The sequence below is a fragment of the Gekko japonicus genome, unplaced genomic scaffold, assembly GCF_001447785.1.
Source record: "Gekko japonicus isolate JY-2015 unplaced genomic scaffold, Gekko_japonicus_V1.1 scaffold4332, whole genome shotgun sequence".
In the NCBI taxonomy this organism is placed as follows: Eukaryota; Metazoa; Chordata; class Lepidosauria; order Squamata; family Gekkonidae; genus Gekko; species Gekko japonicus.
The window spans coordinates 64,086-91,168 of record NW_015163216.1 but is presented as its reverse complement, the minus strand read 5'-3'; the positions used below and the strand labels follow the sequence as shown (position 1 = coordinate 91,168).

The 27,083-nt window shown below is 48.0% G+C and overlaps 2 protein-coding genes across 2 annotated transcripts in view; both read left to right on the top strand.

Annotated features, from left to right (window-relative positions):
• Positions 1–15,968, top strand: part of LOC107106954 (zinc finger protein 658B-like) — a gene marked incomplete at its 5' end in the record, with an annotated part of 19,235 nt that extends 3,267 nt beyond the window's left edge. The window contains 7 exons of the mRNA XM_015407170.1: positions 1,806–1,915; positions 2,823–3,078; positions 3,524–3,590; positions 4,610–4,680; positions 5,105–5,231; positions 12,700–14,476; positions 14,561–15,968. Coding sequence (XP_015262656.1) covers positions 1,806–1,915; positions 2,823–3,078; positions 3,524–3,590; positions 4,610–4,680; positions 5,105–5,231; positions 12,700–14,476; positions 14,561–15,968 — 3,816 coding nt within the window. The remainder of the gene's footprint in view (positions 1–1,805; positions 1,916–2,822; positions 3,079–3,523; positions 3,591–4,609; positions 4,681–5,104; positions 5,232–12,699; positions 14,477–14,560) is intronic.
• Positions 15,969–24,027: 8,059 nt separating this feature from the next.
• LOC107106953 (oocyte zinc finger protein XlCOF6-like) overlaps positions 24,028–27,083 on the top strand; it is a gene marked incomplete at its 3' end in the record, with an annotated part of 41,354 nt that continues 38,298 nt past the window's right edge. Inside the window, exon 1 of the mRNA XM_015407169.1 lies at positions 24,028–24,184. Within this exon, the coding sequence (XP_015262655.1) occupies positions 24,028–24,184 (157 nt within the window). The remainder of the gene's footprint in view (positions 24,185–27,083) is intronic.

Genomic DNA, 27,083 nt, shown 5'->3' with positions numbered 1-27,083 from the left:
GCCCCCCCCCCGTTGAAGAGCTTTAGCTTCATCCCTTTAACCCGTGCAGGGCTGGAGACGAATCAAAACGCCACCCTCCTCCTTCCAGCGCCCAGACCCGGAGGGTGAAAAGCTTAGTTTGTACAGCCTATTGTGTTATCATATGAATAATTTTTTTGCATTGCTGCAACCTGCACTGTATATTTTTTATTTTATTATTAAATTTATACCCCCGCCCTCCACACAAGGGCTCAGGGCGGCTTAGAAATAGGGCCCTTTGTGCCAATAAATAACCAGAATAAAACACAATAAAGCAAGATCGTGAACAAGTGCTCTAAGATGTTACACTAATCCAAAGATGGGATCTACTAAAAGGAAGGACACTTGTGCTGTAATGTTTTCCAATGGAGCCCATGCAAGTCAATTGCCATTCCTGGCTCCCATTGTTTCCAATGGGTCTTCCAGCATCTCCCATTGTTTCCAATGGGCAACCCTGTCCTTCCTTTTAGTACATCCCTCAAAAGATGGTATTCGGCTGATGGTGTTCAGATGATAGTGTCTATATTTCAGGACAACCGTACTGGCCCACTGCGCTGCTGCAGTATGCTCTTCCAGGTCTATTCTAGATTTTTTCCCATCCCAAAAGAAACGTGTTAAAAGCATTTGCCAGGAGTCCCGCCCCGGCAGTGCCCTCTGTGTGGCTCAGTGGGGCTGCTCGGGAGTAACCCCGCACCAGGTTGCCCTCCCCGGAGTCCCCCCCCCTGCTGCTCAGTCGTCAGAAAACAGCAGGGCTTGGGGGAAGGGGTGAAAATCAAGGGAAGCGAGAGGGGCCGATGCGGTCGGAAGCAGGTCTACCTTCAGCCCTCTTCAAGGGGCTTAACTCCTAGATCTGGCTCCCCCCCCCCTCTCCTGGTGGGGAAGGAAAAGCAAAGAGGCCACGGGATCAGGGAGTAGAAAATAGTCAGTGAGGACCGTGATAGAGTTAAGGAAGGGAATATCACTCTCTTTTTTTTTAGATTTTCAAAAAGAAATGAATGTTAATACATCTCTGTACGTCCACACAAGGATAAACATTAAAAATAAAAAAAAATGATCCCGCAGTGTTGACAAAGGTAAAAGGTTCCCTCGCTCGAAAGCCAGTCCAGTCCGACTCTAGGGTTGCGGTGCTCAATTCCGTTTCAAAGCCGAAGAGCCAGCGCTGTCCGAAGACGTTTCCGTGGTCATGTGGCCGGTATGATTAAACAGCAAGGCGCAGGGAACGCTGTTGCCTTCCCACCGAAGAGGTCCCTACTTCTCTCCTTGCAATTTCTTGCTTTCGAATGGCTAGGTCGGCAGGAGCTGGACCGAGAGAGAGCTCACTCCGTCATGCGGCACACTCAGGTCTCGAACTGCTGAACTACCGACCTTCCACGGCCTGCAGTTCAGCGTCTTAACTACTTGCACCACCGCAGCTCCATATGTTCACTGCCACAGGAAGTGGTGGCGGCTACAAGCATGGACGGCTTCAAAAGGGAATTAGATAAGCATATGGAGCAGAGGTCCATCAGTGGCTATTTGCCACAAGGTATAGATAGGGGCTCTGGGACAAGTGATGCTCTGTATTCTTGGTGCTTGGGGGGGTCAACAGTGGGAGGGCTTCTAATGTCCTGGCCCCACTGGTGGACCTCCTGATGGCACCTGGTATTTTTGGCCACTGTGTGACAGAGTGTTGGACTGGATGGGCCTTTGGCCTGATCCAACATTGGCATCTCTTATGTTCTTACGTTCTTATGTTGGCAAGTGCTGACAAGCAGAGTCTCATAACCTAAACGTCTCCTCTGTTGCAGGAGTCCGCTGTGTCCCCCTTCCCCTCCAGCGTCACCCGACGCAAATCAAGCGCAACAAACCATCCGTCTCCTTTGAGTCTTTCTTTGTACCCGCATTGCACGAGGGAGAGGTGAACTAATCATGGCTCAGCGCAGGAGCACTGGCCAATCAAGGGCAAACTCAACAACTAGATAGGGTGGTAGCGACCCTCCAAGGGCAGATCAGCCCAGCACAAGCTCAGACAAGGACGGAGCTGCACGTACTGGTCTGCGACTGGGTCCACGTGGAGTGACGGATATGGGATGATCCCACGGTCTACTCAGTTGTGGTTTGGAGGTGGGCAGGGGAGGGTGCAGGAGAGCTTGCATTCCTGGCCAACTTTCCCCTCCTTTTATATTTTGCATGAGAGCCATGGCCAGCAGCTGGCTGGCAGCTGGCACTCACCACCGCACCACACTGGCTAATTGCCCGGGGAGAGCCCCTCCCCACTAGTAGGTCGCCGATACTTGGGGCAGCCACAGGCCTCCAAATACAGATACTGCCCCCACTTGCTGGGTTGTGCCCTCCTTCCCACCACACCATCTCATGGTCAGGGGAAGGCCTTCCCCCCAAGATGGGTCAGCACTGCACCCCGCCCCCATCTACCGTCTCCCTGGATCTTCCCTGCCCCCCCTCCTTCCCCACCAGTGTCTTTCCCCCGGGCTTCAGTTTCAGTGGGGAGGGAACCACCAGGACAGACTGATTGATGGGTAGCCCTCCCGGGACAAGACCACACCATCCGCAGCAGACTTTAGTAGAGAATGTTGATTTTCCTGAAAGACCAAACAGGCATATCTAAAAAAAACAAACCAACGCTGACAACTAATGTAGCAAAAGACCATTGATCCTGACCCACAAACTAAAACAAGAGCTCTCCTCATCCACGGGGGAAACCCTTGGGGGGGGGGGTGTCTCTTGACCAGAGCTGCCGATTTAGCTCCATTTTCCTTTGGGTTCTTTCTGCCTTTTCTGATAACTTTTCCTCTCCCTCTTCACAGCCCCGTGGGAAAGGCCGTCTTCCTAAAATCTGAGGCGACCCAAGAGAAGTGGAAGGAGATGGAAGAGGAGGACCCGGAAGGCCCCGGAAGTGACCAGAGAGCAAGCAAGGGTCCCCATCCCACCCAAGAAGGGAGCGGGGTTGGATCCTGGGAAAGAGCCGTGCCGGAGATCCTGGCTAAGGACACCGTGACCTCAGATGCCCATTGCCAGCGCTTCTGGCAGTTCCGCAACCGTGAGGCCGACGGGCCCCAAGAGGTTTGCAGCCAGTGGCTGGAGCCGGAGAGGCGCACCAAGAAGCAGATGCTGGACCTGGTGATCCTAGAGCAGTTCCTGACTCTCCTGCCCCAGGAAATGCAGGGCTGGATCAGAGGATGCAGGCCAGAGACCAGTTCCCAGGCGGTGGCCCTGGCCGAAGGCTTCCTCCTGAGCCAGGCAGAGGAGAAGAGGCAGGCAGGACAGGTGAAGGGGTTTCCTTCGCTCAGTTAAAGCAGTGGATTTATCCCCAGGCTTCCCTACCAGATATTTCTACCTGGAGAGAATTCAGTAGGCTGGGAAGAAAACCCAACCCTGATTTTTGCCCCTATGCTTGAAGCAGCGCTGCTGGTCAGTGCAGGGATGAGGAGCCTGCGAACGGGGCAGGATTCGTCCTCTCAGCCTGTCCCATTCCTTCTCTGACCTGTGTCCCTTGCTGTTTTTTCAGGTGTGGGGACCATCTGTGACGAGGGCAGCGAAGTTCTCTGAGGCAGAAGGAGCTCCGTCAGAGGAAGGTAAGAGGGCGCAGGCCCCCAGAGCCTGCCCAAGATGCCTTGTCAAGGGGTAAGGCTGCCTCCTGCCCGGATGGGATCGGGGCACCTGGTCAATTTGTTGGGTAGAAGGTTTGTGGCAGGAGGAAAAGAAAGTCCTACTGCTCACCACGCAGAGTGAACTTCTGGGAGTTATTCATGGCCACTCACTTGAAGGGGGAGTCGACAGATTCATGGAAGGCAATCCCCATTCTTATTGACATGAAGTAAAATCATCGCATCTCACCTTTCTTCCATCAGAAGGACTCAGGGTGGCTCAAATAAGAAAAGGAAGACAAATTTAGGTGCAGCTGTTACCCACAGTAAATAAGTGGAAGCTCCATGTTCTCCTGACCTGGGTGATCAAGACTAGCCCACTCTTATCAGATCTCGGAAGCTGAGCAGAGTCAGCGCTGGTTCCTACTTGGACGGGAGACCACCAGAGAAGTCCAGGGTCGCTCTGCAGAGGCAGGGAATGGCACACCGTCCCTGAACGTCTCTTGCCTTGAATAACTGTGGGGGTCACCGTACGTCGGCTGTGACTTGAGGCCACTTTCCACACACACAGGTTCACACCATGCTCTGAGGCCGCCGACCTCCGAAAACCCGTTGCCAGAGGGCCAATAATTTGGTTCCTGTGCCCCTGCTTAAGGTCTTTCTGGGGACGCCAGGCGGGACGCAGTCACAAAGAGGATACTGAACTAGTGATGCTGTGACGTATTTGAGCTCCTGAGTTCACAGGGCACATTTCAAGTCTCACAGAAGTCTGAAACATCTCGCCAGAATCTATGCACACACACACCTGATTGTCCTGGGCACCTGGTGCTTCTCTTCTGCATATCCCACAATTTACTAAAATTCATAACAAATTATTGTGAATCTATGTGGGGCAAAGTTTCACGAGAAGGGGTGTGTGTGTGTGAAGCGGGTGGAGGATTGGAACAAGCAAATGAACGTGGGAATTTCTAGACTGACACCCTTCCTCCCTCCTTTGTCTCCCTCAGGCGGTGAAGAAACAGTGCTGAGCCTTCGATTTTGCAGGGATGTGGAAATGGCTGCGGAACCTCCGCTGCAGGTAGGTGAGATGACTGGGGGGCAATGCCGCGAAGTCTTGTGAGCAAAATTTGTGCTTTGTGAGCTCCTGGCATTAAAGTTGTGAGCGAGTGATTTGGCCGCTGCATAAATTAGTTTGCTCTGGAGCCCTCCCTTCCTGAGCGACGACAACAAGGTGTGAGCTGGAGGCTAAAAAACGGTGAGCTGGCTCACACTAACTCAGCTTAGAGGGGACACTGACGGGGGGACAGCCTGGTTCCCCCTTTTTTCTCAAGGGGGCTTTTGCTCCTGCAGTTGCTGCGAAGGTGCCTCAGCGATAGAGGCTCTAAACCCCACTCCCTTCACCCCTGCCAAGCCTTCCTGTAACCCTCCCAGACTGCCCCTTTCTCTTGTGCGTTCTCTGCCTGGCATCATCTCTGACGAGGGAATCTGATTTTCCCTTCCAGTGTCCCGTTTCGTTTGAGGAGGTGGCCGTGGATTTCACTGAGGGGGAGTGGGCCCTGCTGGATCCAGGCCAGAGAGCTCTCCACAGGGAAGTCATGCTGGAGAACTACAGGACGGTGGCCTCCCTGGGTAAGGACCTTCCACGGCTGGGGAAGGTGCCAACTGCCGCCTCTGGGGAGGATGCGGGGATCAAAATTTTGAACAGCGATACGTTGTTTTGATGCCTGCCCAGGTCGGGGTCTCCAGCGCTGGGGTGGCAGTGAAAGCGATGCTTAGAATGGGTGGGTAGACTGACGCAAGCCACCTGGTGGGATCAGGGGACGAGAGGCCCTCAGAAAGACTCTGGAAGGAGCCCCACTCTAGTTTCTCACTAGTTGGTCTTTAAAACATGTCCCTAAGAAGATAGGAACAGATGAACACCATAAGAAGATCAAACCAGGCAGGGTCCATCAAGTCCAGCCTCCTTTCTCACCCAGTGGCCAACCAGTTCCTCTGGAGGGCCAACAACAGGGCAGAGAGGCCAAGGCCTTCCCCTGATTCTGCCCTCTGGCACTGGGAGGCCTCTGAGTGTGGAGGTTCCCCTCCGTCACCATGGTTACTAGCCCCTGATAGATTCATCCCCCATGAATCTAAATGCCTTTTAAAGCTGTCTGCTGGTCGCCCTGACAGACCATCTCTGTAGGCATCTGGATAAAGGTGGGCCGGGGGTGCAGCTGTTCTTACGCGACCCCACGGCAGCATTCAACACGGTTGATGACGGCCTTCTAACCCACTGCCTCGTTGACGTGGGATTCCGTGGGGTAGCCCTGAAATGGCTGATATCATTTCTTCTTGGTCGGGGAGAAGAGATTGGATTTGTGTTGTTGTTGTTGTTCAGTCGCACAGTCGAGTCTGACCCCATGGACCAGATCACGCCAGGCCTTCCTGTCTTCCGCCGTCCTCTGAAGTTTGCTCAATTTCATGTTCGTTGCATCTATGACACTGTCATAGATTGGATTTATACCCCGCCCTTAAGAACATAAGAGACGCCAATGTTGGATCAGGCCAAAGGCCCATACAGTCCAACACTCTGTCACACAGTGGCCAAAAATACCAGGTGCCATCAGGAGGTCCAGCAGTGGGGCCAGGACATTAGAAGCCCTCCCACTGTTGACCCCCCACAAGCACCAAGAAGACAGAGCATCACTTGCCCCAGAGTCCCTATCTATACCTTGTGGCTAATAGCCACTGATAGCCCCTCACTACCCAAAGGTGTCTCAGAGTGGCTTACAAACTCCTTTCCCTTCCCCTCCCCACAACAGACACCCTGTGAGGTGGGTGGGGCTGAGAGAGCTCTGACAGAAACTGCTCTTTTTCAAGGATAGCTCTTATCAGAACTACGGTTTGCCCAAGGTCATTCAGCCAGGTGCAAGTGGAGGAGTGGGGAATCAAACCCGTACCAAAAGAATCAAACTGTACCAAAAGAATGCTGTTGTCTTGTCTGCTAACCTCAGCTGGGAAAATACCCTGACCTAGAAACAGGCCTTCATTACATCCCAATAAAATCTAATTAAGAATAAATCTAGTCCCATCTATACTACAGGGTGGGGCACAAAGTCCCTGCTCTGGATGGGGCACCACTGATACCGGCGGAAACCCTGAACAGTTTGGGCGTGGTCCTGGAGACCTCCTTCTCCACGGAGGCCCAGGCCACAGGGTGTAGCGATGGCCACTCCCTTGAAGGGGGAACAGACAGATTCATGGAATATATACCCCAGAGAGCACTGCTGTCGGGGTCACAACGTCTTTATTTAGCAGTTTCTTCACCCTTTGTCCCTGAGCCAGGGAATTTATCCCTGATAGGGATCAGTGAAGCAGCCACACATTTTCCAGATGCTTTTGGCCTACGAATCATAGAGCATGTTGTGGGCCTGTATAGTTCTGCTTCTGTTTTACTGAACTTGTACTGAGAGTAAACGATATATGTCACCTTGTAAGCACTCTGTTTATTTTCATTTAAATTATTAACCATTCTTCAATCCGTATATATAGGATGTATAACTGCTGAATTGAAAACTTGGATGGTATATCTTAGAGCGCGCCATCTAATTTAAGGAATGCTGCGAGCACTTTACATGTTTTAAATGTTAGGAATGTTTTAGCCGTTTTAAAATGTTTCAAAAGTTTTATCTTGACTAGGTACATTGTACCGACTTTTGTAAGCCGCCCTGAGCCTGTTCGCGGGGAGGGCGGGGTATAAATACAAATGATAAATAAATAAATGGAAGGCAATCCCCATTCTTATCTACATAAATTAAAACCTTGGCGTCTCACCTTCCTTCCTTCCGTCAGAAGGATTCAAGGTGACTCAAATAAAGAAAAGGAAGACAAATTTCGGTGCAGCTGTTAACCCACAATAAATAAGTGGAACCTCCATGTTCTCCTGACCTAGGTGATCAAGACTAGCCCACTCTTATCAGATCTCGAAGCTGAGCAGAGTCAGCTCTGGTTCGTATTTGGATGGGAGACCAGCAAAGAAGTCCAGGGTTGCTCTGCAGAGGCAGGGAATGGCACACCATCCCTGAATGTCTCTTGCTTTGAATAACTGTGGGGGTCACCGTAAGTCGGCTGTGACTTGAGGCCGCTTTCCACACACACACAGACATTCACACCATGCTCAGAGGCCGCCGACCTCCGAAAACCCGTTGCCAGTGGCCAACGATTTCGTTTCTGTGCCCCTGCTCAAAGGCTTTCCAGGGACACCTTGAGGGATGTTGTCACGTACTTGAGCTCCGGAGTTCACAGGGCACATTTCAAGTCTCACAGGAGTCTTGAAACATCTCGCCAGAATGTCTAGCCCCCCTCCCCCCTGGATGGTCATGGGCACCTGGTGCTTCTCTTCTGCATGTCCCACACTTTACTAAACTTCACAACAATTTTTTCTGAGTGTATAAAGGGCAAAGTTTCACGATCCTGAGAAGGGGTGTGTGTGAAGGAGGAGGAGGAGATTGGATTTATACCCTGCCCTTCACTTGGAGTCTCAGAGCGGCTTACAAACTCCTTTCCCTTCCCCTCCCCACAACAGACACCCTGGGAGGTGGGTAGGGCTGAGAGAAGTGGAGGAGTGGGGAATCAAACTGGGTTCTCCCAGATTAGAGTCCGCACACTTAACCACTACACCAAACTGGCTCTGAGAGGGTTGGAAGATTGGAACAAGCCAATGAACTTGAGTCAAGGCGGTCCGGGGGTAGGGATCCCACTTCCGACCTTCGATGGGACACCATTGGTGCCAGCGCTGGAGGTTAGGAGCTTGGAAGTGCTCTTGGACGCCTCTTTAACGATGGAGGCCCCAGTAGCTGCCACTGCCAAGTCAGCATTTTACCATCTTCGACTGATTAGGCAGTTGGTTCCCTTCCTCGGATGCAGCGACTTAGCAACGGTGATCCCTGCGATGGTCACCTCGAGATTAGACTACTGTAACGCTGTCTGCATGGGGCTGCCCTTGTCGCAAATCCGGAAGCTGCAGCTAGTGCGAAACGCTGCAGCCAGGCTGCTGATGGGTCTTCCCATGAAGGAGCACATCCAGCCTGTCCTGAAGGCATTGCACTGGCTGCCGATAGCATACCAAATTCGCTTCGATGTGCTGGTTCTTACCTTTAAAGCCCTTTATGGCCAGGGTCCGACATACCTGGGGGACCGCCTTTCCCCATATATACCCCAGAGAGCACTTCGGTCAGGGTCACAAAATTGTTTGGCCCTCCAAGGACCCAAGGACACCAGGCTGGCTGTAACCAGGGCAAGAGCTTTCTCAGTGGCAGCTCCACACCGGTGGAACGAGCTCCCAGAAGAGACCAGGGCCCTGTGGGACCTTTTGCAGTTCTGCAGGGCCTGCAAGACGGAGCTCTTCCACCAGGCCTTCGGTTAGGAGCCATCACCATCACCAGGGGTCATTTCGTAGAAGAAGAGGTGCAGGAGCTCATTAGCATAACTTATTTGCATATGCCACGCCCCCTGACATCACCGGAGGTGTGTCAGCAGGCAACACCCACCGCTCAGGCTCCACTGGACTGTTTTGGATTGCTAGATATGGGGGGGAAATGCACAGATCTGCCCTCACAGATGAGGGAGAGCTTGTACCTGAAGGCGGGCGGGAGGGGGGGCCTCTGCAACTTACCTGGCTGCTTCTTGCTCCTTGTGGCTGACTGAGGGCTGCTAGGAGCAGGGGCAGGGCTTGTTGCATGTGGCTGCCCCCTGGGCTCCTTACTGCCGGGGCGGCGCTCCTGTGTGCTCCTGCAGGAAATGACCCCTGACTAATCGTAGCACCTGGTGCCTGGTCTACTACTGACATAAGAACATAAGAGATGCCAATGTTGGATCAGGCCAAAGGCCCATCCAGTCCAACACTCTGTGTCACACAGTGGCCAGAAATACCGGGTGCCATCAGGAGGGCCAGCAGTGGGGCCAAGACACTAGAAGCCTTCCCACGGTTGCCCCTCCCCCAAGCACCAAGAAGACAGAGCATCACTTGCCCCAGACATAAGATCATAAGAGACGCAAATCCTCTTTCCCGACCTGCTCTATCCCATGCATAATCTTATAAACCTCGATCATGTCACCCCTCAGTCATCGTTTCTCCAAGCTAAAGAGCCCTAAGTGCTTTAACCTTTCCTCATAGGAAAGGTGGGCCTGCCGTTCAGATATGAGAAGATCAACCAGTTGAATACTCAGACAATCTGTACAATGTATAAAGGTAAAGGCTCCCTTGCTCGAAAGCCAGTCAAATCCGACTCTAGGGTTGCGGTGCTTATCTCAGTTTCAAAGCCGAAGAGCCAGCGCTGTCCGAAGACGTTTCTGTGGTCATGTGGCAGGCATGACTAAACACCAAGGCGCATGGAACGCTATACAATGTATAGTGCCATCTATATGATAAAAACATCATTCCTAGCACTTTATATTGTATAATAATGTAGTTTTAATGAATTCTTTTGACAGTTTTATGATACTTGATTATTATTATGTTTTATCGTGTAAGCCGCCCTGAGCCTTCTTAGGCGGTGAGGGCGGGGTATAAATTTGAAGAAATAAATAAAATAAATAAACTCGGTCGACACCCTTCCTTCCTCCTTTGTCTCTCTCTCCCTCAGGTGGTGAAGAAACGGTGCTGAGCCATCTATTTTGTAGAGATCTGGAAAGGGCTGCAGGACCTGCACTCCAGGTAGGGGAGATGACTGGGGGGACAGCGTGGGTCCCCCTTCTTCTCAAGGGGTCCTTTTGCTCCTGCAGTTGTCCCTAAGGAGCCTGAGCGACAGAGGTTCTAAAGGCCACTCCCTTCACCCCTGCCAAGCCTTCCTGTACCCTCCGAGACTTCCCCCTTCCCGTGTGCATTCCCTGCCTGGCACGGTCTCTGACGAGGGAATCTGCTTTTTCTTTTCAGTCTCCATTTTCCTTTGAGGAGGTGGCCGTGTATTTCACCGATGCAGAGTGGGCCCTGCTGGATCCGGGACAAAGAGCTCTCCACTGGGAAGTCATGGTGGAGAACTACGGGATGGTGGCCTCCCTGGGTAAGGATCTTCCATGGGTGGCAAAGGTGCAAATTGATGGCACTGGGATAACGCATGAATCAAAACATTGAACAGCAATGCGTTGTTTTGATACTTGACTCCTATTTGGGGTCTCCAAGAATCATGGGGTGGGATCATTAAATATGGGATATCCCAGGAAAGGTGGACGGTTGCTTAAGAACAGGGAAGATAGAAGCGGCCAATGGATCGTGAACTGTTTCTACAGTCTTCACCTAGATGCCTTACCAGCAATGCTGTCTCTAAGCTATGGAGTCCTGTGAGCACAAACTCTACTTTGCAAGCTCCTGGCATTAAAGTTGTGAGTGAGCGATCTGGCTGCGGCATAAATTAGTTTGCTCTGTGGGCCGGAGGCTAAAAAACTGTGAGCTAGCTCACACTAACTCAGCGTAGAGGGGACACTGCTTACCAATACCCTCACCACAAACTGGCACATCTTCCAAAAACCACTGGGGGAGTGGGTTTGCATTGAGGGGCTCACTTTTTAAAATCTTGCGGGGGGGGGTTATTGGGACTTAAGATGGAAGAGGTCAATATGGCAAGAAGAACATTGATGTGGTATATGATCACAACTGCCAGAATGACGTATGCTCAAAGTTGGAAACAAGATAAAGTCCCAGGAGTGGGAGAATGGATTTAAAAATTACTTTTTATGGTTGAAATGGACAAAATGACAAGGAAACTTAAAAATTTGGAAGCAGAACAATTTTTTGCAGATTGGTAAGATTTGAAAGAATATTCAGAGAAATACTGGGATGTGAAGGACAATTTGCTTTGCTTCGATAACTATTGAAATACAAAGGTTAATAGAATAGAGATAACTATATAACGTATAAGAACAATAGTTGAAAATGAAGTTACCTATAGATGTGAAATAAAGGTGAAAGGAGCAACAAATAGAATTTAAGACATGGGCTGGAGGTTGGAGCACTGTGGGAAGCCTAAAAGGGGGGGGAGGGAAAGGTGGAAAGGATATATAATAATGTAATTTTGATATATGTTTGACTTATTATATCCCAATAAAACTGTGTTTTTTAAAAAAAAATCTTGGGGGGGGGGGTCCCTCTGACAGCAAACAAGCATTTTTGGGAGGCTGAAAACCAGCCCCTCCTGGCTCTTGTCACAACTGGAAGAAGATAAGAGAATGGATTTATACCCCACCCTTCACTACCCAAAGGTGTCCCAGAGCAGCTTACAAACTCCTTCCCCTTCCCCTCTCAGTGCAGTCGCAGGGCTGGGTATCATGATAACTTCTTGTTCTCAAGGGCAGAGGATCAAAAGAGCTGTGCAGAAACTTAAATGCAAACAGTGGGGGAATCATTCTTTGCCACTTTCCCCCTTAAAATACCTACCGGGAAGGGGGGGGGGATAGGTATAATATAAGAACAGCTGTACTGGAGGGCCTGGATGGGGCGAGGTGTGACCAGCTACTCAGTTTAGTTGGAAACCAGCTCTGATAAAAGAATTGCACACCCATGAATGCCCAGAGCCTGATTGGCAGTTTGGCTTCTTGTGTGCCTCCCGATTGTCAGCAAGCTGCCAAAGGTTCATTACTGTGTGTATGATGTGAAAAAACCCCTCCCCGTTCGTTTTTGTCAAACCTCTCATGCGCATGCCTACCCAGGCTTTCATGCGCTCATCTTTCTGTAACATACATTCCTTTCTATGAATGCTAGTTTTGCTTTGAAGTAATGCTATCAGGCCAAGGCCACAGGTGGGGGAAAAGCCGGCTTGCTTTGTCTTCTTTAATGAGCAGTAGTGTGGGAATAGAGTAACTGTTTATCTGTCTTGGGCCGTTGATTCTCAGGCTCTAGGTGCAAACCTGACAGCTCAGCCAAGCGAGCGGGAACCATGTCTATTGGTTAATGTAATTATGAACCTGCTTTATCCTAGCCTACCCTGGCCATTTTCCTTATTCTGAACAGTGCCCTTGTTCCAGTTTTCCATGGCTACAATAAAGTAAAACCTTTCTACAGTGTGTGCTTAATTGACTGCTGTGGGATCTGACACCGATTAGACCTCTTTCTTTATTCCCACAGGGACTGATCAGAGGAACGAGGAAGATGAGGAACTTCATCACCTATTGCCAGACGGAGTCAAGAATGAAGACTTGAGAGGAAACTTGAGGAATCAAGACATATGTAAGAGACAAAAAGGAAACCACATGATCGAGAATAGGGATAAAACCATTCCTTGCCTGGAGGGGGATTTGCACGAAGTAATTCACATGGTGGAGGAAACTTACAAGTGCTTGGAGTGTGGAATGAACTTCTCAGATCAAACCCAATATAATATCCATTTACGAAGGCACAGTGGAAAGAATACCCATCAATGCCTAGAGTGTGGAAAGAGCTTCATTTGTAGAGCAGAACAAATTAGGCATCTAAGAACACATACAAGAGAGAACCCTTATAGCAGTTCACCCTGTGGCAGGAGCTTCTCAGAGAAATCAGACTTTGTTCATTCAGGAGAGAAACCATTTACCCCTTCAGAGGGTGAAATAAGATTCTCTCATGGACACAGGGGTAATAAACATTTTCCAAAGCACAACATAATGAAGGTCCATAAATCACAGCTCCTTGTGCACCGAAGAATCCAGAGAGTGGAGAAATGTTCTGAGTATGTAGAGGGTGGAAAGAGGTCCAGTTGGAGTGGTACTCCTAAAGAACATCAAAGAATGCACACAGGGGACAAACCTTATAAATGCTCAGAGTGTGGAAAGAGGTTCAGACACATTGGCACTGTTCAGTATCATCAAAGAACACACACAGGGGAGAAACCTTTTGAGTGCTCAGAGTGTGGAAAGAGATTCAGTCACCTTGGCAATCTTAAGGTGCACCAAAGAACCCACACAGGGGAGAAACCTTTTGTATGCTCAGAATGTGGAAAGAGATTCACTCAGAGTAGCCATCTTCAACAGCATCAGAGAACCCACACAGGAGAGAAACCCTTTGAATGCTCAGAGTGTGGAAAGAAGTTCAGTGTGAGCAGCACACTTCAGGACCATCTAAGAACCCACATGGGCGGGAAACCGTGTGAATGCTCAGAGTGTGGAAAGAGATTCAGTAGGAGTCGCCATCTTCAATACCATCAAAGAACCCACACAGGGGAGAAACCTTTTGAGTGCTCAGAGTGTGGAAAGAGATTTGGTCACTTTAGCAATTTTCAGGTGCACCAAAGAACCCACACAGGGGAGAAACCTTTTGAATGCTCAGAATGTGGAAAGAGATTCAGTCAGAGTAGCCATCTTCAGCAGCATCAGAGAACCCACACAGGGGAGAAACCTTTTGAATGCTCAGAGTGTGGAAGAAAGTTCAGTCAGAGCGGCACTCTTCATCAGCATCTAAGAACCCACATGGGGGGGAAACTATGTGAATGCTCAGTGTGTGGAAAGAGATTCAGTACGAGTGGCTTTCTTCGATATCATCAAAGAACACACACAGAGAAGAAACCTTTTGAATGCTCAGAGTGTGGAAAGAAATTTAGACTGAGTGGCCAGCTTCATCGGCACCAGAGCTCCCACACAGGGGAGAAACCTTTTGAATGCTCAAAGTGTGGAAAGAGATTCAGTCGGAATGGCCTTCTTAAACGGCATCAAAGGACACACACAGGGGAGAAACCTTTTGAATGCACGCAGTGTGGAAAGAAATTCAGTCAGAGTGGCCTTCTTAAACGGCATCAAAAAACACACACAGGGGAGAAACCTTTTGAATGCACACAGTGTGGGAAGAACTTCAGTCAGAGTAGCCATCTTCAACAGCATCAGAGAACCCACACAGGAGAGAAACCCTTTGAATGCTCAGAGTGTGGAAAGAAGTTCAGTCTGAGTGGCACTCTTCATGACCATCTAAGAACCCACACGGGGGGGAAACCTTTTGAATGCTCAGAGTGTGGAAAGAGATTCAGTAGGAGTAGCCATCTTCAATATCATCAAAGAACACACACAGGGGAGAAACCTTTTGAATGCTCAGAGTGTGGAAAGAAATTTAGACTGAGTAGCCAGCTTCAGCAGCACCAGAGCTCCCACACAGGGGAGAAATCTTTTGAATGTTCACAGTGTGGAAAGAGATTCAGTCAGAGTGGCACTCTTCAACAGCATCAGAGAACCCACACAGGGGAGAAACCTTTTGAATGTTCAGAGTGTGGAAAGGGATTCAGTCAGAGAAGCCATCTTCAACAGCATCAGAAAACCCACACAGGGGAGAAACCTTTTGAATGCTCAGAGTGTGGAAAGAGATTCACTCAGAGAAGCCATCTTCAGCATCATCAAAAAACCCACACAGGGGAGAAACCTTTTGAATGCTCAGAGTGTGGAAGGAGATTCACTCAGAGTGGCAGTCTTCAGTGTCATCAAAAAACCCACACAGGGGAGAAACCTTTTGAATGCTCAGAGTGTGGAAAGAAATTCAGTCGGAGTGGCAGTCTTCAGTGTCATCAAAGAACCCACACTGGGGAGAAACCTTTTGAATGCTCAGAGTGTGGAAAGAGATTCAGTAGGAGTAGCCATCTTCAATATCATCAAAGAACACACACAGGGGAGAAACCTTTTGAATGCTCAGAGTGTGGAAAGAAATTTAGACTGAGTAGCCAGCTTCAGCAGCACCAGAGCTCCCACACAGGGGAGAAATCTTTTGAATGTTCACAGTGTGGAAAGAGATTCAGTCAGAGTGGCACTCTTCAACAGCATCAGAGAACCCACACAGGGGAGAAACCTTTTGAATGTTCAGAGTGTGGAAAGGGATTCAGTCAGAGAAGCCATCTTCAACAGCATCAGAAAACCCACACAGGGGAGAAACCTTTTGAATGCTCAGACTGTGGAAAGAGATTCACTCAGAGAAGCCATCTTCAGCATCATCAAAAAACCCACACAGGGGAGAAACCTTTTGAATGCTCAGAGTGTGGAAAGAAATTCAGTCGGAGTGGCAGTCTTCAGTGTCATCAAAGAACCCACACTGGGGAGAAACCTTTTGAATGCTCAGAGTGTGGAAAGAAATTCAGTCGGAGTGGCAGTCTTCAGTGTCATCAAAGAACCCACACTGGGGAGAAACCTTTTGAATGCTCAGAGTGTGGAAAGAGATTCAGTCACAGTGGCAGTCTTCAGTGTCATCAAAGAACTCACACAGGGGAGAAACCTTTTGTATGTTTAGAGTGTGGAAAGAGATTCAGTCGGAGTGGCTATCTTCAAGAGCATCATAGAACACACACAGGAGAGAAACCTTTTGAATGCTCAGAGTGCGAAAAGAGCTTCAGTTGGAAGAGTACTCTTCAAAAACATCTAAGATCCCACGTAGCCTGTGAAAAGCACTGAAATGATATAAAGTGTTGTAAAGAGCTGAAATCTACACAGAAACCTTACCCTTATTGGGAAGAAACGTTATGAATGGTAGGACTGTGGAAAGAGCTTTAGCCACATTCAAACCCTCAAATAAATCGCATAAAGAAGAAATCAAGGATGACGATGGGCTCAGTGGGTTGAAGGATCAGCTGATATATCCTTTAGCGTTGAGGAGTACACCCAGTAGAGGAACTCCATCAATGCTTAGTGTGTGGGAAAAGCCTGAGTCTCAGATCTAAGTTTCCTGTTCTTCAGAGAATCCATATGAGGGTGAACTTCTTTAGGAATAGCTGGTTCTGATGAGAGTGTTCTTCAAATGCACATGTTTTGGAGGTTCAAAAAGGCTCAAGAAAGTAGTTACACAAAGAAAGGCCTTTTTAACTAGTGTGGTATAAAAGTTAAGAGCAGTAGACTCTAATCTGGAGAACTGTGTTTGATTCCCCACTCTTCCACATGAAGGCAGCTGGGTGACGTTGTGCCAGTCAAAGTTCTCTCAGAGCTCTCCCAGCCCCACCTTCTTCACAGGGTGTCTGTTGTGGGGAGAGGAAGGGAAGACGATTGTAAGCCTGTTTGAGACGGAAATACTTAAGGAAAACGGAGTTCAAGAGGTGTGGGAGTTTCTTAAAAGTTAAATATTGAAGGCGCAATCACAAACAATTCCACTGAGAAGGAAAAATGGAAGGAGCCTAAAAAAGCTAAGGTGGCTCCATAAGCTGCTTTCTAAAGATTTGAGAAGTAAAAAAGACCCTTTTAGGAAATGGAAGGAGTGCCTTATAACCAAGGATGAATATAAACAAATAACCAGTGCGTGTAGGGAGGGTGTTAGAAAAACTAAATCTCAGAATGAGTGTAGGCTAGCAAGAGATGCTAAAACAACAAAAACGGGTTCTTTGGTTATGTTCAGAGTAAGAAAGCAAGGACATGGTAGGCCCATTGCAGGGACAGGAAAGTGTAATTGTAACAGGTGATGAAGAGAGGGCAAAACTGCTCAGTTTCTACTTTTCCTCAGTCTTCTCTCGTGAGGGAAATGGTGCTCAACATGGCAAAAACAGAACACATGATAAGGGAAGGGAGTTGCAGCCTAGGATCGTCATAGGAGTAGTGCATAAACACCAAGTTTCTTTTAATGTAACTAAGTCCTCAGGGCCAGATGAACTGCATCCAAGGGTACTAAACAAACTTGCAGATGTGATTTCAGAGCCTCTGTCCATTATTTTTGAGAATTCTTGCAGAACAGGTGAGGTGCCAGAGGATTGGAGAGAGGCAAATGTTGTCCCCATCTTCGAGAAGGGGAAAAAAGGAGGATCCGGGTAACTACTGACCCGTCAATTTGACATCTATACCTGGAAAAGTTTTAGAACAAATAATCAAACAGTCAGTCCTTGAACATTTAGGGAGGACGGTTGTGAATTACTAAGAGCCAGCATGGGTTTGTCAAGAACAAGTCATGTCAGACTAACCTTGTCTCTCTTTTTTTTTTGAGAAAGTTACTACCTTACTGGATCAGAGGAATGCTGTAGACATAGTTTATCATGATTTCAGTAAGGCTTTTGATAAGGTTCCACATAATATTCTTGTTGACAAGTTGGTAAAATGTGGTTTAGATCCTATTACTGTTAGGCAGATTTGTAACTGGTTAACAGATCGCACCCACAGTGTGCTTGTGAATGGTTCCTCATCCTCTTGGAGAAGAGTGACTAGTGGAGTGCCTCAGGGATATGTCCTAGGACCTGTTTTGTTGTGTGAAAAGGGTCTAGGAGTCTTAGTAGACCATACACTGAACATGAGTCAGCAGTGTGATGCGGCAGTTAAAAAGGCAAATGTGATTTTAGGCTGTATTGTTCTTGCGGTCTGGGGGAGATAGAAAGTACTGAACATGTTCTCCTGCACTGTATATTTTACTGTGATACTCGTGCCATATATCTAGAACCTCTGCTACAAATTTGCAAGGGTCAATCTGATGTTTGCAAGACGGTTTTTTTACTATCTTCCCATAACTCTGAGATCACTGATTTGGTGGCTAAATTTCTATGTTGTGCTAAGAGGAGAGGAATGTTTAAACTCCAGCAATGAAGGTTGTACCCTTTATCCCTTGATGATCTATGTTTTGTTGTGATGCCAGTAAAGGTAGCTGATGATGATTTTAGGCTGTATCAAAAGAAGTATAGGGTCCAGATCACGTGAAGTGATGGTGTCAGTTTACTCTGCTCTGGTTAGACCTCACCTAGAGTATTGTGTTCAGTTTTGGGCACTGCAGTTTAAGAAGGATGTAGACAAGCTGGAACGTGTACAGAGGAGGGCAACGAAGATAGTGAGGGGTCTGGAGACCAAGTCGTACGAGGACAGGTTGAAGAAGTTGGGTATGTTTAGTCTGCAGATGAGGCGCCTGAGATGTAATATGATCACCATCTACAAGTACTTGAAGGGCTGTCGTATAGAGGATGGTGCGGAGTTGTTTTCTGTTGCCCCAGAAGGTCAGACCAGAAACAACAGGGTAGAAATTAAATCAAAAGAGTTTTCGGCTGAACATTTGGAAGAACTTTCTGACGGTTAGAGTGGTTCCTCAGTGGAATAGGGTTCCTCAGGAGGTGGTGGACTCTCCTTCTTTGGAGGTTTTTAAGCAAAGGCTAGATGTCCCTCTGTCAGCAATTCACATTCTATGAACTTTGGCAGATCATGTACGAGAGGGTAGAAAGAGTTGTATCAATGCTGGGGTCTCGCAGTCCTTTCTACATGCCAGGGAGATGCCAATTGCCACTTCGGGGTCAGGAAGCAATTTTCCTGTTGGCCAGGGAGGGTTTATTTATCTATTTGGTCATCTTCTGGGCATGGAGCAGGGGTCACTTGGGATGTGGGGGGAGGTAGTTGTGATTTTCCTGCATTGTGCAGGGGTTGGACTAGATTACCCTGGAGGTTCCTTCCAATTCTGTGATTCTGTGATTCCTTCAAGTAGAGAAAAGCAGGGTATAAAAACCAACTCTTCTTCTTCGCCCTCCTCTATGAAACTTACTATTTCAGGGTATCTGCCAAGCTAATTCTTTCTGACACCTGCAGTTTAAAGTATGGCTGTTACGTACAAAGTATTAAAGTATTGGCTATTAAATACAAAGCCCTTCATGGCCTTGGACCGTCATATTTGTGAGACCGCCTCTCCCACTGTGCTGCCACAACAGGTTCACTCATCTGAGTGACGTCTTCTGCAATAGAGTCGCATTGTACTAAATGACTCACAAAATTACTTGGATAAATGATTAGGGACTACGGTCTATGCTACTTGGATAAAGTTACTTGGATAAATGCTTAGGACTACGGTCTATGCTACTGGGTTCTACTTACTGAAAGTAGGCTCCCACTGTGTAAATTTGAAATCATTTAATGAAAATAATGAAATCATTTAATCACTTATGGTTTGGCTTTACTCCTGTTTTTAGATTTCTGATTGGTTCTGCAACCCCAATTCTATTGTGTCGTTTATTAGTTGATCGTATTGACTCACTGGATGAAATCTGCCTTGAGTCCAAATGAGAAAGGCAAACTATAAACAACATAAACAAATAAATAAATACTATCCGGCTGAGGATGCTTATCTCCCCAAGTCACACCCTCTTTAAGGCACAACCCCCAAATCTCCAAGAATGTGTCAGCCTGTAACTGGCAATGCTAGGAAGGCCTGGACCCCATGAGACCTCCCTCAAAGGCCAACCCCCCCCAAATAACCCTGGAAAGGACCCTGACCTCTCCCCTTGCCTTTCACTCACAGAAACCCAATATGAAATGCTGTGGTTGCCAAGCAACAGTCACTGAGGCAATCCATGCCTTAAAACTATGTGTGTTCTTTCATTTTTCCTAATATACTGTACATTTTTCTGCAACCCTGAGGAATTTTTCAGTTTGTAGAAAGATCTGTCTTCCCCTTCACCATTCCAATCACTGCATTTAGGTATGCTCAGATTTAGCTAACTTCACTATTAAGATATATGGGCCCCGGTCACACGGGCAGGAAACTGCGGGGGAGAAGCGTTGCTGTTTGCCCTGGGGCAAACTACTGCGCAGTTACGCGATCAGACCTCCTGTGGAGGTCCTGTGGAGGTACCGTGGAGGTTCCATGGCAAGGGAGAGGTGCCGATCACAGGACAAGCCGGCGCACAACGAAGAAGCGCGCGCCGCGGCAAACTGTTTTTTATTTTTGTGTACATGACAAATGCGCATGCTCCGTTGGGTGCGCATGCGCATCCACAGAGATTTGGACAAAAAAACCCCAGCTTATTTGCAAGGGGACATGGGCGGGCGCCGGATGCCACCGGAAACGCGATCAGACGCCCGCCCTTGCCCCGCAGTTTTTTGCCACGCAGTTTCGGCTGGAAGCCTCGGTTGAGCCACGGGAGTGCTACTCTTCCCAGATGTGCTGGTGAGATCGCGCCCGGAAACTCCGCCTGTTTTCCATCTCACTTGTGTGGCTTCTGTTCCGTGTGACCGCAGCCATGATTTATTTTATTAAAACATGGCCCATTTTCCTTGTGGTTCAAGTGAGTTATGGCAATACTTGGGTCTTCATTTTATTTATAATATCTCTTCGTAATCCCATTGCAAATCAGCAATTAATGTAGCTACTACTAACGCATCAGCCAATTGACATTACTTTTTTTAATAAAGGCAATCAGTTTGTTCCAGCTGCGGTAAAAGTATTTAAATCTAAAGTAATTGCACAATTACTGTATGGTATTCTAGTATGGATTAGCGCCTTTGAGGCTGGTACCAGAAGAGTTCAATCCAAGTTTGTGTGGAAAATCATGGGTTTGCCCTGCCATGTTCCGTAGCTGTTCTTAGTCTAGAAACAGGCCTAACTTTGGTAGAAACAAGAGCATGACTCATGCCAATTAAATATTGGCCACGAGTGCGCTACAATGCTGGCCCCAGGAGCTTTTTACATCAAAGAAGAAGAAGAAGAGATTGGATATATACCCCGCCCTTCACTACCCAAAGGAATCTCAGAGCGGCTTACAAACTCCTTTCCATTCTCCCCACAACAAACACCCTGTGAGGTAGGTGGGGCTGAGAGAATTCTGAAAGAAAGTGCTCTTTTTCAAGGACAGCCGTGGCAGAATTATGGCTTGCCCAAGGTCGTCCAGCCAGGTGCAAGTGGAGGAGTGGGGAATCAAACCCAGTTCTCCCAGATTAGAGTCACTACACCAAACTGGCTCTATCATCTCCAGCTGGACTGCCTGCATAGAGAGGGGGGGGGGGAAATAACCACAATGGGCTTATTTTTAGATTTATTACTTATGTTTCAATTTCCAAATGCATACCGGTCAATCAAACGCAGAATCCTAGACATCGAACTGCAAAAGTTAGCCAGTTCTGCAAAAAAATAAATAAATAAAAAATCCTGCTCCCCTCCGAATTTTGAAATTCCTCTAATTATCAGTCGACTGGCATCCTATTGATCTGCCCCTTATGCTCCACAAATGTGCAGAGCATTTGCGCTTGCTAGGCACAATGCTATTCCATCTGCAGTCACGGCAGATGTAACAAGATGGCATATTCTGCAAGACTCTGTTGCTTGTCATTTAGTAAACAAAATTTTTATTTTCATAGGAATTCAACATTTAACATTCAATCATTTTCACTTTACCATTGTTTACCCCATTCCCATTTCCTCCCTTCCCCTCTGTGGCTTCCCGCAATGCTTCCCCCCCAACTCCACCTTACTATACTTCATCCATTATATCATTTTCTTATCATTACAATCTCAAGATAACATCATTTAACTTAATATTGATCTAAACATATTAAATTTTGTTTCACATCCCAGTTCTTTTCCAGATGTTGCTTGTCATTTAGAATCAGTTGGTTTGCTTTCCCATCCCCTCCTTTATCGTTCCCAGTATGCTGATACACGTTCTAACCTTTTAGATTCAATTTTACTGAATTTGTCGGGCCATTCAGATGCATTGGTGGTGTACCGTCTTCTCAACGACTCGTTACCTGAATTAAAAAGTAGCTCTATTTTTAAGTTTGGTAATCAATTGAACATTGGTTAACTCTTTATACTTAAACTATCCTTGTTACCGCTGTATTTGCCTGTTGTCTGTACGGATAAATTGATAAATGCCAATAAAGGCTTTTGTGTTGAATTCTTGTACTTAAATACATTTTCAGCTAAATCCAACAGTAGTATAGCAAACCCCACATCTCTCTCCTCTTTCCCCCTTAAAAGATGCCTGCCATTCAAGAGCCCGCTAAAGCCCCAGCAAACAGGTAGGCCTGGTGGTTCTTCCGGGAGATCTCCAAGGAGGGGCCCCGACTCACCTCTTCAGGGAGCCCAGGTAAATGGTGGATCTCAGATTGGTTGTCTGCCAAAATACCAGGTTTTTGGTTATTGTGAGAATGCCTCTGAGTTCTTTTGTGTAGGAGAGATGTAGAAACCTCCCATTTACAGGAGGGGGGGAAATCTAATAAAGAGTGTTGCATGCCCAGTTTATGAAACACTGTTATACCCTTTGTACTCTGCCACTGACAAACAGGTTAACTTAGTAGCTAGCTACACTTAGCACTTCCATGGTGCAGATGCTAAGTGCCATTTATGATTCTAACCACACAAACAGAAATCAACCATGAACATATATTCAGATGGTAACTTTGGTTCATTTATGGCTATTGCTTAAAATGCATGCTGGGAGAATAAGCATCCTGTGACCATATCAGTTCTGTGGAGCTGCAGTGGCTCAAGTGGTTAAGACGCTGAACTGCAGGCTGTGGAAGGTTGTTAGTTCAGCAGTTCGAGACCCGGGTGCCGCATGATGGAGTGAGCTCCCATCTAGTTCCAGCTCCTGCCAACCTAGCCGTTCGAAAGCAAGAAATTGCAAGTAGATAAATAGGTAGCTCTTCGGCTTTGAAACAGATGGATTCGACTGGCTTTCGAGCAAGGGAACCTTGCAAAGGGGTCAGGAACTGTGAGGTATATAACAAGAAAGCTAAGCAGTTAAGACCTAACTAAAACAGTAATGAACTGCAGGCTGTGGAAGGTCGGTAGTTCAGCAGTTCGAGACCTGGGTGCCGCATGATGGAGTGAGCTCCTGTCTCTAGTTCCAGCTCCTGCCAACCTAGCAGTTCGAAAGCAAGAAATTGCAAGGAGATAAATAGGGACCACTTCGGTGGGAAGGGAACAGCGTTCCGTGCGCCTTGGTGTTTAGACATGCCGGCCACATGACCACGGAAACGTCTTCGGACAGCGCTGGCTCTTCGGCTTTGAAACAGATGAGCGCCGCAACCCTAGAGTCGGATTCGACTGGCTTTCGAGCAAGGGAACCTTGCAAAGGGGTCAGGAACTGTGAGGTATATAACAAGAAAGCTAAGCAGTTAAGACCTAACTAAAACAGTAATGAGCTGCGGTGGCTCAAGTGGTTAAGACGCTGAACTGCAGGCTGTGGAAGGTCGGTAGTTCAGCAGTTCGAGACCCGAGTTGCTGCATGATGGAGTGAGCTCCCGTCTCTAGTTCCAGCTCCTGCCAACCTAGCAGTTCGAAAGCAAGACATTGCAAGTAGATAAATAGGGACCACTTCGGTGGGAAGGTAACAGCGTTCTGTGCACCTTGGTGTTTAGTCATGCCGGCCACATGACCACGGAAACATCTTCGGACAGTGCTGGCTCTTCGGCTTTGAAATGGAGATGAGCACCGCAACCCTAGAGTCAGTCTCGACTGGCTTTCAAGCAAGGGAACCTTTACCTTTACCTAAAACAGTAATACAGTGGCTCCAAATTACCAGGCGCTACCCAATCTTAGCTGAAGGTTGGGGGCGTGGCTTGGCGGCCAGTAATGGTGGTCGCTTAAGAAGCTTTCTCCTCCACTTTTCCCACTATAATCGCTCTTGCAACCTTCAAATCGAACCTGTTTCAGACAAAAAACATAATGGGCAAAACAGGAGCAACTCGGGCATCGAAAGCTGCTATCAACCCACACCAGGTGACAAAATTTCTGGTCAGGGAGCCGATCAAACAATCCTCAGGCCGTTCGTCAGCCCCGGACCACAAAATGGCGCCGGATCATTTAGAGGAAGAAGACGACGGCACGATGCCTACTCGTTTTGAATTTCAAACGACTATAAGCCGCCTGGAAACGGTGATAGCTGACCAGGTTCGCCTTGCCATTCAACCTCTCTTTGAAGTCAATCACCTCCACCCTCTCCGAAGTATCACAAGCGTCTGAGTCCGCTTTGGAAACAGCTATTGCCGCCCAAGAAGACATCCAGAACTTACAATCTTAGCTGAAGGTTCTCAGCAGAATCCAAAGTCTCTCTCCAGAGTCAGTTTGGGCCAGGCAGCTGTTTGGCCAACCAGGAGCAAGCTTTCAAGATGGCTGCCGTGAGCCAGGCAGCAAGGCGAGGCATCCCCCCTTCACGCTGTCAGGTTACCAAATAGACTGGAAACAAACTTCTATATGGTTCGGGGGTCCAACGTGGTCTCGGGCCTGGTAGAGCAATAGGATCCCTTGATGTAACTCCTTGTTATTGGGCAAAGGACGATTTGACCAGGATGAGAGGAAACGAAGCTTCTCTGCAGGTAGCTTCTGCTCTTTCCCACAGGTGCAAATCACGAGCCTCAGTTGAAAGGAATTGGAACAACGTGGTCAACTTGCTCTACTTTGCAATAAGAACGTAAGAGACGCCAATGTTGGATCAGGCCAAAGGCCCCTCCAGTCCAACACTCTGTCACACAGTGGCCAAAAATACCAGGTACCATCAGGAGGTCCACCAGTGGGGCCCTGGTTTCCTGAACTCTGTTATCCCAAAAGCAGGCCTCGCTCAAGCCTGAACCAAAGTCTGAACAAGACAAGAAATGTAGGGAACCATTTTCCTTGACAGGGGCCCACAACAGAGAAGGCAGGTGTACAATCAGTTGTTGATTGTGCCCATTTGCAGAGTGGCCCCTAGAGGAGACCCTGCTCAGATGAGAGAAGCTGTCGTGGGGGAGAGGTAGTCCCACAGACAGGGGACACCAAGAAGAAGAAGAAAAGAGATTGGATTTATACCCCGCCCTTCACTACCCAATGGTGTCGAGGCGTGGCGTCTGCGCGAAAAGCAATGGACGTCTAAATACATGGCTCCCGCCAAAACTCTCTCAAACTAGCCTCAAAATCATCAAACAGTAAGTTTTTTTTTTCCTAACCCGGCATGGGAAATAAGCCCAATCCTGAATCTAGCCCTAGCTCAAAAGAAAATAAAACCGTTTCTTCTTATTTTATGAGAAACGCGAAACTGGGGCCCGCCGAAAAACGGACTGTTCTAGCTTCTAAAATGGCGGCCGGAGCTCCTGGGCAGCAAACGGAAAGCTTAGGAGTTAGCCGGGAAGAATTCCATGGCGCCCTACAAACGCTAGAAAGGAATATGGTATCTACCATAACGGACCTGTTAAAACCTATAATATCGGAGGTTAATGAATTAAAACAGACGGTAGCCCAAGTCGCACAAACCGCTGATACGGCTCTAGAGAGTAGCCTATTACTGCAAGACGACGCATACTATTTTTATAAAAAAGACGACTGGGCAACTGAAAAAATAATAAGCCTCGAGAACCAACTCAAAGCGAATAACGTTAAAATAAGAGGGATTTTGGAAAATGTAGCTCAAGCCTCAGATTTAAAACCATTTTTAACGGAATGGCTAATGAGACTTTTGGATCTGGGTCCCGAACAAACCCATATAATAGATGCAGCCTTCAGAGTTGGAGCTACAAAAAATCGGCAACCCAACTATCCCAGAGACGTGATTGTTAAACTGACAGACTAAAATAAAACACAAGCTCCTGGTTTTAGCCAGAACCAAAGATCCTTTACAGCTGCAAGGCAGCAAGATCCAAATATATCAGGACCTGACATCAGAAACGCTCCAAAAAAGAAAGGCGTTGAAACCAATCACACAAACGCTGTCAGCAGCTCAAATCACCTATAGATGGGTAGCTTACTACAAGCTTCAAGTTTCCGTGAACGGCACCACTCTACAGGCATCTGATTTAGAAACCGGCTTAAAGTTGCTACAAGCTCTCCAGCTTCAACCGTTTTCGGACCTTCCAACAGAAAACCCGCTCATCCCACCTCTCCCACGGGAACAAACCATCTCCCGCTGGCACAAGATAAGAGGCCGAAAGGACCGTGCAACAGGGCCATTATGAGGGATCAAAGCAACTACCCAATGGTGTCTCAGAGTGGCTTACAAACTCCTTTCCCTTCCCCCTCCCCACAACAGACACCCTGTGAGGTAGAAGAAGAAGAGAAGAGATTGGATTTATACCCCGCCCTTCACTACCCAAGGGAGTCTCAGAGGGGCTTACAAACTCCTTTTCCCCTCCCCTCCCCACAACAGACACCCTGTGAGGTAGAAGAAGAAGAAGAGATTGGATTTATACCCCACCCTTCACTATCCAAAGGTGTCTCAGAGTGGCTCACAAACTCTTTTCCCTTCCCCTCCCCACAACAGACACCCTGGGAGGTAGGCGGGGCTGAGAGAGCTCTTGACAGAAACTGCTCTTTTTCAAGAACAGCTCTTATCAGAACTACGGCTTGCCCAAGGTCATCCAGCCAGGTGCAAGTGGAGGAGTGGGGAATCAAACCCGGTTCTCCCACATTAGAGTCCGCGCACTTAACCACTACACCAAACAAGGCCACCAAGGGCTTTGTATGTGATAGCCAATACTTTAAAATGCGCCTGGGAACTGATGAGTAACCAATGGAGTGACCGCACAAGGGGGAGAATATGCGTCCTCCATTTACTTCCCATTAATAGCTGCACTGTGGTGTTCTGTGCCAGCAGCAGTCTCCGTCTTCCTTTTGAGGGGAGACCAATATACAGGGCATTACAGTAGTCTAGTCTGGATGTCACCCTGGTGTGGATCTAGGCAGGGGATCTCTTGTTACATTACATAATAGCCATGTGTGTCCGCTGTCCCACAACACACACCCCACACTAGCGTCACACCTCCCGTCCTGCAGAGCCCTTGTCTTGCATTTCTGACCGGTGGAAAATTTAGCAGATCTTTCATGGGAGCATCAGGAGTTTGAGACCACTGTTGTGCGGGCATCTGTTTAGCACGTGG